The sequence below is a fragment of the Stegostoma tigrinum genome, chromosome 1 (assembly GCF_030684315.1).
Source record: "Stegostoma tigrinum isolate sSteTig4 chromosome 1, sSteTig4.hap1, whole genome shotgun sequence".
NCBI classification, from domain to species: Eukaryota; Metazoa; Chordata; class Chondrichthyes; order Orectolobiformes; family Stegostomatidae; genus Stegostoma; species Stegostoma tigrinum.
The window spans coordinates 146463933-146478576 of NC_081354.1; the positions used below are offsets into that span (position 1 = coordinate 146463933).

General features: G+C 43.2%; 2 protein-coding genes across 3 annotated transcripts in view; one reads left to right on the forward strand and one right to left on the reverse strand.

Annotated features, from left to right (window-relative positions):
- fam219aa (family with sequence similarity 219 member Aa) overlaps nt 1–3767 on the reverse strand; it is a 67051-nt gene extending 63284 nt beyond the window's left edge. The window contains exon 1 of one of the 2 annotated variants that reach the window (XM_048537208.2): nt 3496–3767. In XM_048537208.2, the coding sequence (XP_048393165.1) occupies nt 3496–3555 (60 nt within the window). In that variant the 5' untranslated portion in view covers nt 3556–3767. The remainder of the gene's footprint in view (nt 1–3495) is intronic. The other variant, XM_048537198.2, reaches the window with a different exon arrangement.
- Nucleotides 3768–3973: 206 nt separating this feature from the next.
- The window catches only part of dnai1.2 (dynein, axonemal, intermediate chain 1, paralog 2), a 244312-nt gene continuing 233641 nt past the window's right edge, over nt 3974–14644 (forward strand). Inside the window, exon 1 of the mRNA XM_059651517.1 lies at nt 3974–4651. Coding sequence (XP_059507500.1) covers nt 4625–4651 — 27 coding nt within the window. The 5' untranslated portion in view covers nt 3974–4624. The remainder of the gene's footprint in view (nt 4652–14644) is intronic.

Below are 14644 nucleotides of genomic sequence, written 5' to 3' on the forward strand. Positions count from 1 at the left end.
CTTGATTTTCATTACTGCTGGACATTCACGTGTTCATAGAAATAGCTAGTGCTCCCCTTAAACATTTGAGTCATACACTCCAAGACGTTAGGTTCATTTCTAGTCTGATCTGATTCGGCTGATCTCGGCTTGGGAAATCATTGAGCAAGCATTTCAGCTCAGAAAGTAAATAAATTAGCAAATATTCCAACTTGACATTACAGTGACTTTGCTAGAAAACATGCCAATTGAAACTGATAACAAAATGGCCAATCTCAATGATGTCGCCTTAATGAAAATTCACAGACATGGCTCATTAACTCCGTTTCTTTCTTCACTGATGCTGTCAGACCTACTGACTATTTCCAGCACTCTGTGCATTTCATAATAATTATATATTTTGCTTCAATGTAACCTGCAGGTGATTTATTACCAAGGTAACAAGGTGTAGAGCTGGATGAACACAGCAGGCCAAGCAGCATCAGAGGAGCAGGAAGGCTGACATTTCGGGCCTAGACCTTTCATCAGCTTTCCTGCTCCAATGATGCTGCTTGGCCTGCTGTGTTCATCCAGCTCCACACTTTGTTATCTGAGATTCTCCAGCATCTGCAGTTCCTACTATCGCTGGTGATTTATTATTGTTTGTTCTTACTGGAATGAATTATACTGTGAAATATTCTTAGCCTCCTTCAAAATCACTACATTGAAAGATATTGATCGATTTCATTAAAAGTATTCAAAAGGTATTTTAAATGTTAGTTCGCCTGATCTTAGCACACACAACTCAAAGTCAAAGATTAACTCAGAAGGCTATACTCCAGTGATAACAAAGTGTGGAGGTGGATGAGCACAGCAGGCCAAGCAGCATCTAAGGAACACAAAAGCTGACGTTTCGGGCCTAGACCCTTCATCAGAAAAAGGGGCATGGGGAGAGGATTCTGAAATAAATAGGGAGAGAGGGGGAGGCAGACCTAAGATGGATAGAGGAGAAGATAGGTGGAGAGGTAGTGAGGGGATAGGTCAGTCCGGGGAGGACAGACAGGTCGAGGGGGCAGGTTGAGGTTAGTAGGTAGGAAATGGAGGTGCGGCTTGAAGTGGGGGGATATAGCTGAGAGGAAGAACAAGTTAGGGAGGCGGGGACGAGCTGGGCTGGTTTTGGGATGCAGTGAGGGGAGGGGAGATTTTGAAGCTTGTGAAATCCACATTGATACCATTGGGCTGCAGGGTTCCCAAGCGGAATAAGAGTTGCTGTTCCTGCAACCTTTGGGTGGCATCATTAAGGCAGTGCAGGAGGCCCAGGATGGACATGTCGTCTAAGGAATGGGAGAGGGAGTTGAAATGATTCACGACTGGGAGGTGCAGTTGTTTATTGCGAACTGAGTGGAGGTGTTCTGCAAAGCGGTCCCCAAGCCTCCGTTTGGTTTCCCCAATGTAGAGGAATCCACAATGGGTACAGCGGATGCAGTATACCACATTGGCAGATGTGCAGATGAGCATCTGCTTGATGTGGAAAGTCATCTTGGGGCCTGGAAGCGGGGTGAGGGAGGTGGTGTGGGGGCAAGTGTAGCACTTCCTGCGATTGCAGGGGAAGGTGCCGGGTGTGGTGGGGTTGGAGGGGAGCGTGGAGCGGACAAGGGAGTCCCGGAGAGAGTGGTCTCTCCGGAAAGCAGACAAGGGTGAGGATGGAAAAATGTCTTTGGTGGTGGGGTCGGATTGTAGATGGCAGAAGTGTTGGAGGATGATGCGTTGTATCCAGACGTTGGTGGGGTGGTATGGTATGTGAGGACAAGGTGGATTCTCTTTTAGTGGCTATACTCCAGTACCTGAATACACAGATTCATACTTCAGTGCAACACTGAGCAAGTGCTACATTGTCAGAACTACCATACAATAAGCACATTGTTATACCAAAGGCTATCATCTGTCCAGATTGCCAAAGACCTAGTAAGACTGTTGAAAGAGTCAAAGTCTTCCTGGTGACATGGCCAACATTTCCCACTCAGAGTAATACCATCAAAACAGATTAAATGTTCATTTACCTCATTTATTACTGCAGGACCCAAATGTCATTTGTTTGGAGGAGCATGATCATACTTCAAAAATAATTGTGAGGCTCTCTGTCACACACAGAGGATGTTATGTTTTTATTCTTAATGCAATCTTATATTCTTTTGTGTAAAATGTATTTCTCATTAAAACTACATTTGTAGCACTTTTCAGAATAGCAACACTCAGTAGGAATAAGAACATTACAGTGAATTATAGCAAAATTTGTTTCAACCTACTGGTGTTCTACTTAAATGCAATTTATAGACATCCATGCCCTCTAAAAAATAAAAAAACTGTCAGCACATATTTGACAGACGTAAGAAACTCAGAGTACTTCCTAAATATGAATACAAGTCTGTTAAGCATAGACCTGATGTAGAAGACAAGCTCTTGAAATTTGAAGAGTTCTTTGCGTTATATTTCATTTTAAACTAAAATGAAGTAGTAGTCACACTTAAAACATAGAAACATAGAAAACCAGAGGGGTAGTCCATTCACTGTTGTGTACTTTGCCATTCAATATGATCATGGCTGATCATCCAGTTTAGCTCCTATTCCCACATCCTCCCCAAAACCTTTGTGCCTTTTAGTCCCTAGAACTATATTCAACTCGTTCTGGAAAACATGCATTTTTTCCACCTTGACTGCCTACTGCAGCACTGAATTCCATAGGATCACCATTCCCAGGGTAAAGAAATTTGTACTCATCTAAGTCCTAAATGGCCAATCACATACCATTAAATTGTGACTTCTATTTCAGGACTCCTCTTTCCTGCGTTTACCGTGTCTATTCCGGTGAAAACCTTATAGGTTTCTGAGACCCCCTCCTCATTTTTCAAAACTTCAGTGAAACTCCAATAATCCAATCCCTCAATACATTAGAACTGCTATTCCAAATCAACGTCAGAATTAAAACTAGTCCAACTCTCATTAAATCATATATTTCTTCTATAATTTTATCAGTAACCTTCCTTCACTCTTTGATGTAGAGGGGACAACATTAAAGTCAATTGGGATTTACTGCAATCCCCCACAAATTTGGTCTTTGCTCCCTCCCACGAAAGCCTAGAACAAATGGCTAAAATGACAGCAAATTTGGGCTCAGCAGCCAATGCATATTTTAAAACTTGCATAAGTACACTAAAATGCAAATTTTCACTTTTAAAAAATAGGAAGTTCACACATTATCAGGCGGGGGTAGGGGTGGCTGTGAAAGGAAGCAGTGGAAAAAACAAATATTAAGGAACAGTCTGTTTTATTGTTAACAATGAACGCGCACCACGGCCACCCCGCCCCCCTCCCCCGCTCCTTACATCCCAAAGCAAAACAAGATTAAAAAGAAAAATCAGAAAAGACCCTGAGCTCCAAACCATTGGAGGGTACAATGTAAATAAGTGACTGCTGAAACTACTGAGCTCTAAAAAATACGCGTTGGAGAGTATTTGTCAGTTTTGCTTTAATCCTTACCAGCGGTTGTATTTCTGACCGGGCTGTGGGCACTTGAAATCGATCGATTTCTTCCATCATTTTGAATAAAAGAAGTCGAGACGTAGGTGCGGCGTTTGCTCCTTGTGACTTACTGAATGAACTCACCGTCCCAGGGATCAGTATCTCAGTCTCCTCAGGCGGCGGTGATGATGGTGGTGGTTACTGCGGTCGCTCTCACTAACTCATCCTCTCTGTACCACCTCCGGCTCCCGCAGAGACAGTGACTCAACTCCAACTTCCGGCTACGGAAGTGGCAACCACCGAGCGCCTCACAGGACCCACCCCCTTCCCGAAAAAAAATCGACATTATTCCATTCCTCCACAATATCCCCGGCTAAATCGGCGCTGAAAAAAAAACCCAGCTCGATGGGAAATTCCGAATTTGCTTTTCGATTTGAAGGGCAGACGTTTCCGCTCATCCAGGCGCGGCTGCGGGCAGTCCGGTTGTCCCGGGTTACCACTGGCCGAATGGCCATTTGACAGTTTTTTAACTTGCGGGGTATTTCTCCCCATCATCTTCCATCCTTCCGCCCCCAACCACCCGACCATCCCTTTGATTAGTTTTATTGTTACAGTTTGATCGTTTGCATTTCACGCTGTTTAGTTGCCGATTTGGTTTGTTTCCGCGGCGGATGGTGGATGCTGTCGTTGCCAAGGCGACAAGCTTCAACTTCCGCTGGTGTTGCACCGAAGAAATTAAATTGATCAGTTAGCTTTACTTTCCTCACTTTTATTGTTAAAGAGTTAGATCCAGTACCTTTATTCTTACTATTAGAGTTAGATCCACTCTTCTCTTCACATTTATTGTTAGAACTAGATTCAATCTCTTCATTTCTATTGTTAGGGTTAGAATTAGATTCTCTTTCTTCTTACAGTTAGAATAAGATACACTGTCTTCACTCTCACTGTAAAAAGAGTTAGATTTACACTATTCACTCTCATTGCTAGACAGTGTTATTGATAGATACGCTCTTTTCACCACTTCCTGTTAAAGATTTACTCTTCGATCAACCATCTTCACTCTCACTGTTAGAATTAGAGTTAGATTTGTTCTCTGAACTCCTCGTTAGAGTCAGATTCTTCATTCTTAAATCGGCCTGACATCGAGATGCCACTGAAAACTAAAACCAGATCGGTAATTTCAAAAAAAGCTTTGTTTTCTTATACTTGTTAAACTTTTTGCCATGTTTACATTTAAAGATAAGTATTACCTAATACTAACTGTGATGGGATTTAATCAAATGCTAAAGATGTCACAGAATTCAGGATATTTCATTTCAGCCATTTTGTATCAGACCTAATATGAAATGGTATCAGAGATAATGGGGACTGCAGATGCTGGAGATTCCAAGATAATAAAATGTGAGGCTGGATGAACACAGCAGGCCAATGGAATGGTTTGTGTCTAAATCTAGAAAACTATGTCATGCAGATGGATGGGGTATAGGTTAAGGAGAACTTTGGAGCAAGTAATTATAACTCATTATGTTCATGATGACAAGGGAGTCCAGAATCAGGGATCACAATCTAAGGATAGGGGATAGATCATTTGGGAGTTAGATGAGGAGACATTTCTAAACCCAAAGCGTAGTTTACCTGTGGAATTTTTTGTCATAAAAAGAAGTTGAGGTCAAAACATTGAATATTTTCAAGGAAGAGTTGGATATGATCCTTGGGTCTAAAGAGATCAAACAGTGTGGGGAGAAAGTGGGAGCAAGGTACTGAGTTGGATGACCAGTCATGATCACATTGAATGGGGAAGCAGGCTCACAGGGAGAAATGGCCTACTCCTGCTCCTATTTTCTATGTTTCAGAATGAATTCGGCAATTGTGGAAAAGGACAATGATCTGGTTGGTGTACCAAGCTACATGCTTACGAATCTTGCTTTTCCACTGATGTTTGCACCAGTCTCCATAATCGTTACCATTTGCACCATTAAAATGAAACTAAACTCAAAGATGTGAACTTTTACAGTGAGCACATTCTGTAAAATGAAAAACCTGTCAATTGATATTTAGTAAAAGCTGTTTTTGTTAAATTGTGATCTGATTTTAGCAAAACTGAACTGGGAAAAGGTACTTAAATACAATTTAGTATCAAAGATAAAGAGTGTTCAGAACAAATTCCACTTACCTTAATGTGTCTCTGCCATAGAGATTGATCCATAGGGGAGGTGATGACTTGGTGGCATTATCATTGGGCTACTAATCTAGAGACACAGGTAATGTCTTAGGAACCCACATTTGAATTCCACCATGACAGACAATGGAATCCAAATTCCATAAAAACGTGGAATTAAGAGTTTAAAACTGACCATGAAACTGCTGTTAACAGTCAGGAAAAGCCCATCTGGTTTACTAATATCCTTCAGAGGAGGAACTTGCTGTTTTTTTCCTGGTGTGGGCTAAATGTTACTCCAGACCCACAGCAGTTTGGTTGGTTCTGAGCTGCCCTCCGGGCAATAAATGCTGAGCTAGGCAGCCACATCCTGTGAATGAATAGCGAAATGGAGTCCTGACACCCATCACCCAACTCCCATGGTGACAGTGGCTGTAACCAATGACGTTCAGGTACAGATAGTTTTACTCTGTCTGCCTTTAACAAGGAAGTTATCCAGACAATGACAAACCTGTTCTTGAGTGCTTAAAAAACCCTTGGCCAACAAAGCAGTTTCCCAGGTTATGTTTCAGCCAAGACCACGCACATGTTATGAAACATCACTTGTAACTGTTGATGGCACCAGTCTCAAAGTCATAGAGAAATTGTTATACCTTAAAAATGTGCTGTCTCAGGATGCTATTATTAATGAAGATACCAAAATATAAACTTGTTCAGAAAACAAGTTGTGACTTTGGCTAACTGCCTAATCATGTCTGGAAACAGAACAGCATTAAATAGAAGACTAAAGTCAAACTCTAAAAGGCCATTGTCCTTATAACCTGCTGTGTGGTGCAGAATCCTCAGTTTACTATAAACTCCTTACCAAAGCTCAACCACAACAAACACCTGAAAACATCACAAGGGTTCATCAGGAGGACAAAATCAGAAGCACAATGCATTTTGTTATGTTGAGTTCAACATCATGGAAAATACCTTCTATAAAATTCAACTTAAATGAATAGGCAATGTCTCCAACATGTACAACTATAGAATCTCTAAGTAGATCTTCAATGGGCACTATATTGAGCTAAATAATATTAAAGTAATCAGTGCAAAATATACAAGAGTACAATGATACAACAAAAAAGAGCCTTATAAATTTCAGTATTGCAGACAACTTCTCTGTTCTCTGTGGACCAGTCCATGTGAATGTAAGTAGCCATACAATTTGGTGCAGCATGGTTTGAGGATGATTTGTATCAAACTTACAATAGACAGCATGTCCAGTGGAAGTTTCAGATGTTTTCCCAAGCACCAACAGGGGTAACATGAAGGGACTAGTTTTGTGGTCATTCGCACTTTACTCACGTCAGAATCCTCAGTCATGAGAGAACCCACCAAAACCAATGATGTCACTTGCAATTGGGACAATACCATTACCACTGTTTTCCCTCTGAAGACTGAGAAAAGAAGAAGCTAGCACTACTTTTATGAAATTCCTGATGTGGAGGAGCGCAAAGGACATTAGTGAGCCAGCTAATTTTCCTGACAATCAACAATGGTTTCATGGTGATCATTATGCTCCCTGTGCCAGCTTTTTATTTAATTCAGTTTCCACCAGCTGCCATGGCAGGATTCAAATCCAGGTTTGCAGAACCTTAACTGAAGATTTTAGAATAATAATCTAGCAATAATACCACCAGGTGTCACCTTTCATATGATTGGACTTATAGTCATTGGAATAGAGAAGAATGAGAGGTGAGTGGCATGACTAAAGATGAGGTACTTTAGTTTGTGTTGTAACTCCTTGGCTAGTCTATGTGATGGCATGCCTGGCAGGGAGATTATGGGCCTGAGGGGTACTTCCCGTTTGTGTACCTTCAGAAGGCTGTAGAATCGGGAACAGGGTAGGGGGAGGTGTTAGTTCCTTCTGGTTTTATTCTTTGGTAGTCTGTTTTCTTGATTTATCTGGTCTGTTTGAGTCTCTTTAGCGTGTTGAGTATCTTGTTGTCCAGTTGTGGGTCGATCTGCACTTGCCGGTATGTGTTCTCATCGGCTAGTGGTGTCTGTGCTTTGGAGAGGTAGTCTCGTTTGTTAAGTATTACGTCATGCGCCCTTTGTCCACTGATAGTACTATGATGTTTTTGACCTTTTTCAGTCCTTCTAGGGCCTTCCTTTCCGATGTGTTAAGAATGTTAAGCTCACTCCTTCTGGTCATTGTTGGGATTATTGTCTGTCTTATGGCTTGTTGTGTGTCTTCATTGATGCTGTTTGTCTTCAATATGGCTTCTAGTGCGACTAGAAATTGAGAATCCATGGGATCATCTATATCTGGACTAATAGCTGAAGTGGTGAGGCAGAGACTCGAAAGCATAGCCCTTCTGCAAATCCAACTAAAACTATGGATACGATATGTGGGTGACACCTTCGTCATTAAACGGACCAAACTAGTAGAGACACACCGACTAATAAATTACAGTCCCACCGGGATCAAATTCACCAAGGAAGAGAAAAAGAACAAACAGCTCCCATTTCTGGACGTCATGGGGGAATGCAGGACTAACAGGGAACTCCTAACAAAGGTACTCAGGAGAGCCACACACACTGAGCATGTGAATTTCAATAGCAACCACCCTCACACCCATAAACAAAGTTGAGTGAAAACACTATTCAAAAGGGCAACAACAAAGCAGCAACTCATAACTATGCCAAAAAGAAGAATACCTCTTCCAAATGTTCAAGGACAATGGATACCCGAACAACTGGGTCAGAAGATGCCTATTACAAGAACGACATCAGGAAGACACTACGTGCCTCGACACGCTCATCATGGTACCTTACATCAAGAACGCACGTGAACCTCCACAATACTCCCACGACCACTGGGCATCAGAGGAGCACACAAATCCACATCAACACTATGCCAAGTGCTAACCTGAACCAAAGACCCGGTACCCACTTTAGATGGAACCAACGTCATATACAAGATCCCCTGCAAAGATTGTGACAAACATTGGACTGACAGGAAAAAAGTTAGCGACAAGAGTATATGAACATCAACTTGTAACAAAAAGACACGACCAATACTCGTTCATCTCCAACCATATGGACAAGGAAACCACCAGTTTGATTGGGACAACACCAGGATCCTTGGACATGCCAAGCAAAGACAAACATGGGAATTCCTAGAAGACTGGTTCTCCACTAAGAAAGCCGTCATTAAACACATAGAGCTAGATCCCATATGCACTCCATTACGAAGGAAAACTGGAAGTGAACTAACCCAGCTCAACGGACACCAGAGCTTAAATAACAGGTGGGAAAACACAAGAGTGCTTCATCGGAGGCTGCACTGATGATGTTACCCAGCAGGGTAATGAAACATCTGGAGAACAACGCACCAGCTCAGCAAGCCAAACAGTGACATCATTCATAGGATATAGGCCCATCTGTAATTGCCCTTTGATGTGAGTGGTTTGGGAGGGCCATTTCAGAAGGCAATTAAGAATCAACCTCATTGCTATGGGTTTGGACTTGTATGTACCATAGGAACATAGGAGCAGGAGTAGGCCATTATCACCCTCAAGTCTGTTCCACCATTCAATGAAATCATGGCTGATCTGTGGCCTAACTGCATACAAAAGAAACAAAGAAACCTACAGCACAGGAACAGGCCCTTCGGCCTTCCAAGCCTGCGCCGATCAAGATCCTCTGTCTAACCTGTCATCTATTTTCTAACGGTCTGTGACCATTTGCTCCCTGCCCATCCATGTACCTGTCCAAATATATCTTAAAAGACGCTAACGTGTCTGCGTCTACCACCTCTGCTGGCAACGCGTTCCAGGCGCCCACCACCCTCTGTGTAAAGAACTTCCAACGCATATCTCCCTTAAACATTCCTCCTCTCACTTTGAACTCATGACCCTGAGTAATTGAGTCCCCCATTCTGGGAAAAAGCTTTTTGCTATCCACCCTGTCTATACCCCTCATGATTTTGTAGACCTCAATCAGGTCCCCCCTCAATCTCCGTCTTTCTAATGAAAATAATCCTAATCTATTCAACCTCTCTTCATAGCTAGCACCCTCCATACCAGGCAACATCCTGGTGAACTTCCTCTACACCCTCTCCAAAGCATCCACATACTTTTGGTAATGTGGTGACCAGAACTGTACACAGTACTCCAAATGTGGCCGAACCAAAGTCCTATACAACTGCAACATGACCTGCCAACTCTTGTACTCAATACCCCGCCCAATGAAGGAAAGCATGCCATATGCCTTCTTGACCACCCTACTGACCTACGTTGAAACCTTCAGGGAACAATGGAACTGAACACCCAGATTTCTCTGTTCATCAATTTTCCCGAGGACTTTTCCATTTACTGTATAGTTCACCCTTGAATTTGATCTTTCAAAATGCATCACCTTGCATTTGCCCGGTTTGAAGTCCATCTGCCATTTATCTGCCCAACTCTCCAGTCTATCTATATTCTGCTGTAATTTTTGACAGTCCCCTTCGCTGTCAGCTACTCCACCAATCTTAGTGTCATCAGCAAACTTGCTGATCAGACCACCTACACCTTCCTCCAGATCATTTACATATATTACAAACATATACTTGATTTTGACCCATAATCCCACAACACCTTTGCTGAACAAAAGTTTTTCGACCTCAGATTTAAAACTAACAAATGATCCAGCATCAACTGCCATCTGTGGAAGAGAACTGTAAACCCTAATCACCCTTAGTGTAGAAGAATTTCCGAAATCTTTCTCAAACAGTCTGTTACTTGTTTTTAGACAATGCCCCCTGGCCTGGAATCCCCAACCAGTGGAAATAGTTTTATCTTTATCTGTCCGATCTTTTCCTGTTAATGTCTTGAAGACTTTGATCAGATCACCCTTTAATCTTATAAATTCAAGAGAAAACAGACCTAACTTATATAATCTTTCCTTATAATTTAACGACTGAATGCATTCTTGTAACCGATGTTGTACTTCCTCCAAGGCCAGACTGGGTAAGAATGACAGATTTTCTTCTGTAATGGACATTAGTGAACCAGGTGTGTTTTTACAACAATCACATTAGTTACATAGAACATAGAACATAATAGCACAGTACAGGCCCTTCAGCCCTCGATGTTGTGCCGACCTGTCATACCGATCTCAAACCCCTCTAACCTACACTATTCCATTTGCGTCCATATGCTTATCCAATGACGACTTAAATGTACCTAAAGTTGGCAAATTTACTACTGTTGCAGGCAAAGTGTTCCATTCCCTTACTACTCTCTGAGTGAAGAAACTACCTCTGACATCCGTCCTATATCTTTCACCCCTCAATTTAAAGCTATTCCCTCTCGTGCTCACCGTCACCATCCTAGGAAAAAGGCTCTCCCTATCTACCCGATTTAACCCTCTGATTATTTTATATGTTTCAATTAAATCACCTCTCAACCTTCTCTCTAATGAAAACAGCCTCAAGTCCCTCAGCCTTTCCTCGTAAGACCTTCCCTCCATACCAGGCAACATCCTAGTAAATCTCCTCTGCACCCTTCCCAAAGCTTCCACATCCTTCTTATAATTTGGTGACCAGAACTGTACACAATACTCCAAATGCAGCCGCACCAGAGATTTGTACAGCTTCACCATAACCTCTTGCTTCCGGAAGTCGATCCCTCTATTAATAAAAGCTAAAACACTGTATTCCTTCTTAACAGCCCTGTCAACCTGGGTGGCAACTTTCAAGGATCTGTGTACATGGACACTGAGATCTCTCTGCTCATCTACACGACTAAGAATCTTACCATCAGCCCAGTACTTTGCATTCTGGTTACTCCTACCAAAGTGCATCACCTCACACTTGCATTAAACTCCATTTGCCACCTCTTAGCCCAGCTCTGCAGCTTATCTATGTCTCTCTGCAACCTACAGCATCCTTCATCACTATCCACAACTCCACCGACCTTAGTGTCGTCTGCAAATTTACTAACCTATCCTTCTACGCCCTCATCCAGGTCATTTATAAAAATGACAAACAGCCGTGGACCCAACACCGACCCTTGCGGTACACCACTAGTAACTGGTCTCCAGGATGAACATTTCCCATCAACTACCACCCTCTGTCTTCTTTCAGCAAGCCAATTTCCGATCCAAACTGCTATGTCTCCCACAATTCCATTCGTCTGCATTTTGTACAATAGCCTATTGTGGGGAACCTTATCGAATGCCTTGCTGAAATCCATATGCAGCACATCAACTGGTTTACTTTCATCTACCTGTTTGGTCACCTTCTCAAAGAACTCAATAAGGTTTGTGAAGCACGACCTTCTCTTCATAAAACCTGCTGACTATCCCTAATCAATTTATTCTTTTCTAGATGATTATAAATCCTATCCCTTATCACCTTTTCCAACACTTTACCAACAACTGAGGTAAGGCTCACTGGTCTATAATTACCAGGGTTGTCTCTACTCCCCTTCTTGAACAGGGGAACCACATTTGCTATCCTCCAGTCATCTGGCACTATTCCTGTAGACAATGATGAGTTAAAGATCAATGCCAAAGGCTTGGCAATCTCCTCCCTGGCTTCCCGGAGGATCCTAGGATAAATCCCATCCGGCCCAGGGGACTTATCTATCTTCATCCTCTGTAGGATTTCTAATACCTCTTCCTTGTGAACCTCAATCTCACCTAGTTTAGTAGCTTGTATCTCAGTATTCTCCTCGACAACGTTGTCTTTTTCTAGAGTGAATACTGTTGAAAAATATTCATTTAGTGCTTCCCCATCTCATCTGACTCCACACACAACTTATCACTACTATCCTTGATTGAGCCTAATCTTACTTTCGTCATTCTTTTATTCCTTAAATACCTATAGAAAGCCTTAGGGTTTACCCTGATCCTATCCGACAACAACTTCTCATGTCTCCTCCTGGCTCTTCTGAGCTCTCTCTTTAGGTCTTTCCTGGCTACCTCGTAGCCCTCAAGTGAGCCTTCACATCTCATCCTAACATAAGCCTTCTTCTTCCTCTTGACCAGAGATTCCACCTCCTTTGTAAACCACGGCTCCCGCACTCTACAACTTCCTCCCTGCCTGACAGGTACATACTTATCTAGGACACACAGGAGCTTTTCCTTGAATAAGCACCACATTTCTAATGTGCTCATCCCCTGCAGTTTCCTTCTCCATTCTATGCTCCCTAAATCTTGCCTAATCTCATCGTAATTGCCTTTCCCTGAGCAATAACCCTTGTCCAGTGGTATACACCTATCCCTTTCCATCACTGAAGTAAACATTTCAGAATTTTGATCGCTATCACCAAAGTGCTCACCTACTTCCAAATCTAACACCTGGCCAGGCTTATTACCCATGACCAAATCTAATGTGGCTTCGCCCCTTGTTGGCCTATCTACATACTGTGTCAGGAAGCCCTCCTGCACACTCTGGACAAAAACTGACCCATCTATAATACTCGAACTATAGTGTTCCCAGTCAATATTTGGAAAGTTGAAGACCCTCATGACAACTACCCTGTCCCTCTCACTCCTATCGAGAATCATCTTTGCTGTCCTTTCCTCTACATCTCTGGAACTATTCGGAGGCCTATAGAAAACTCCCAACAGGGTGACCTCCTTTCCTGTTTCTAACCTCAGCCCATACTACTTCAGTTGACGAGTCCCCAGACATCCTTTCCGCAACTGTAATACTGTCCTTGACCAACAATGCCACACCTTCCCCCCTTTTACCATCTTCTCTGTTCTTACTGAAACATCTAAATCCCAGAACCTGCAACAAGTATTCCTGTCCCTGCTCTATCCATGTCTCCGATATGGCCACAACATCGAAGACCCAGGTACTAAATCATGCTGCAAGTTCACCCACCTTATTCCGGATGCTCCTGGCATTGAAGTAGACACACTTCAAACCAACGTCTTGCTTGCTAGTGCCATCTTGCGTCCCTGAAACTTTATTTCGGACCACCCTGCTCTCAACCTTTTCTATAGTCGAACTACAATTTTGGTTCCCATCCCCCTGCTGAATTAGTTTAAACCCACCCAAATAGCCTTAGCAAATACCCCCCCCCAGGATATCGGTACCCCTCTGGTTCAGGTGAAGACCATCTTGCTTTTAGAGGTCCCACCTACCCCAGAAAGAGCTCCAATTATCCAAGAATTCGAAACCCTCCCTCCTGCACCATCCCTGTAGCCACGTGTTCAACTCCTCTCTCTCCCTGTTCCTCGCCTCACTAGCACGGGCAACAAACCAGAGACAACAACTCTGTTCGTCCTAGCTCTCAGCTTCCATCCTACCTCCCTGAATTTCTGCCTTAAATCCCCATCTCTCTTCCTACCTATGTCGTTGGTGCCAATGTGGACCACGACTTGGGGCTGCTCCCCCTGCCCCTTAAGGATCCCAAAAACACAATCAGAGACATCACACACCCTGGCACCTGGGAGGCAACACACCAACCGTGAATCTCTCTCATCCCCACAGAACCTCCTATCTGTCCCCCTAAATATGGAGTCCCCAATGACTACTGCTCTGCTCCTCTTCCCCCTTCCCTTCTGAGCAGCAGGGACAGACTCTGTGCTAGAGACCTGTGCCCCACTGCTTTCCCCTGGTAAGTCATCCCCCGCCAACAGTATCCAAAACGGTATACTTATTGTTGAGGGGAATGGCCACAGGGGATCCCTGCACTGCCTGCCGTTTCCCTTTCCATCCCCTGACCGTAACCCATCTGCCTTTTTCTTGGACCTGAGGAGTGACTACCTCCCTGTAACTCCTCTCAATAACCCCCTCTGCCTCCCGAATGATCCGAAGTTCATCCAGCTCCAGCTCCAGTTCCCTAACACGGTTTTCAAGGAGCTGGAGTTGGGTGCACTTCCTGCAGATGTAGTCAGTTGTTTGCCATTCGGCCAGCATTTTTCATTCCAGATTTTTATTGAAATCAGTGTCATTATCTGGAATGGTGAGATTTCAATAGTTTATCCCAGAACATTAGCCTGGGGCTCTTGCTTCCTGGT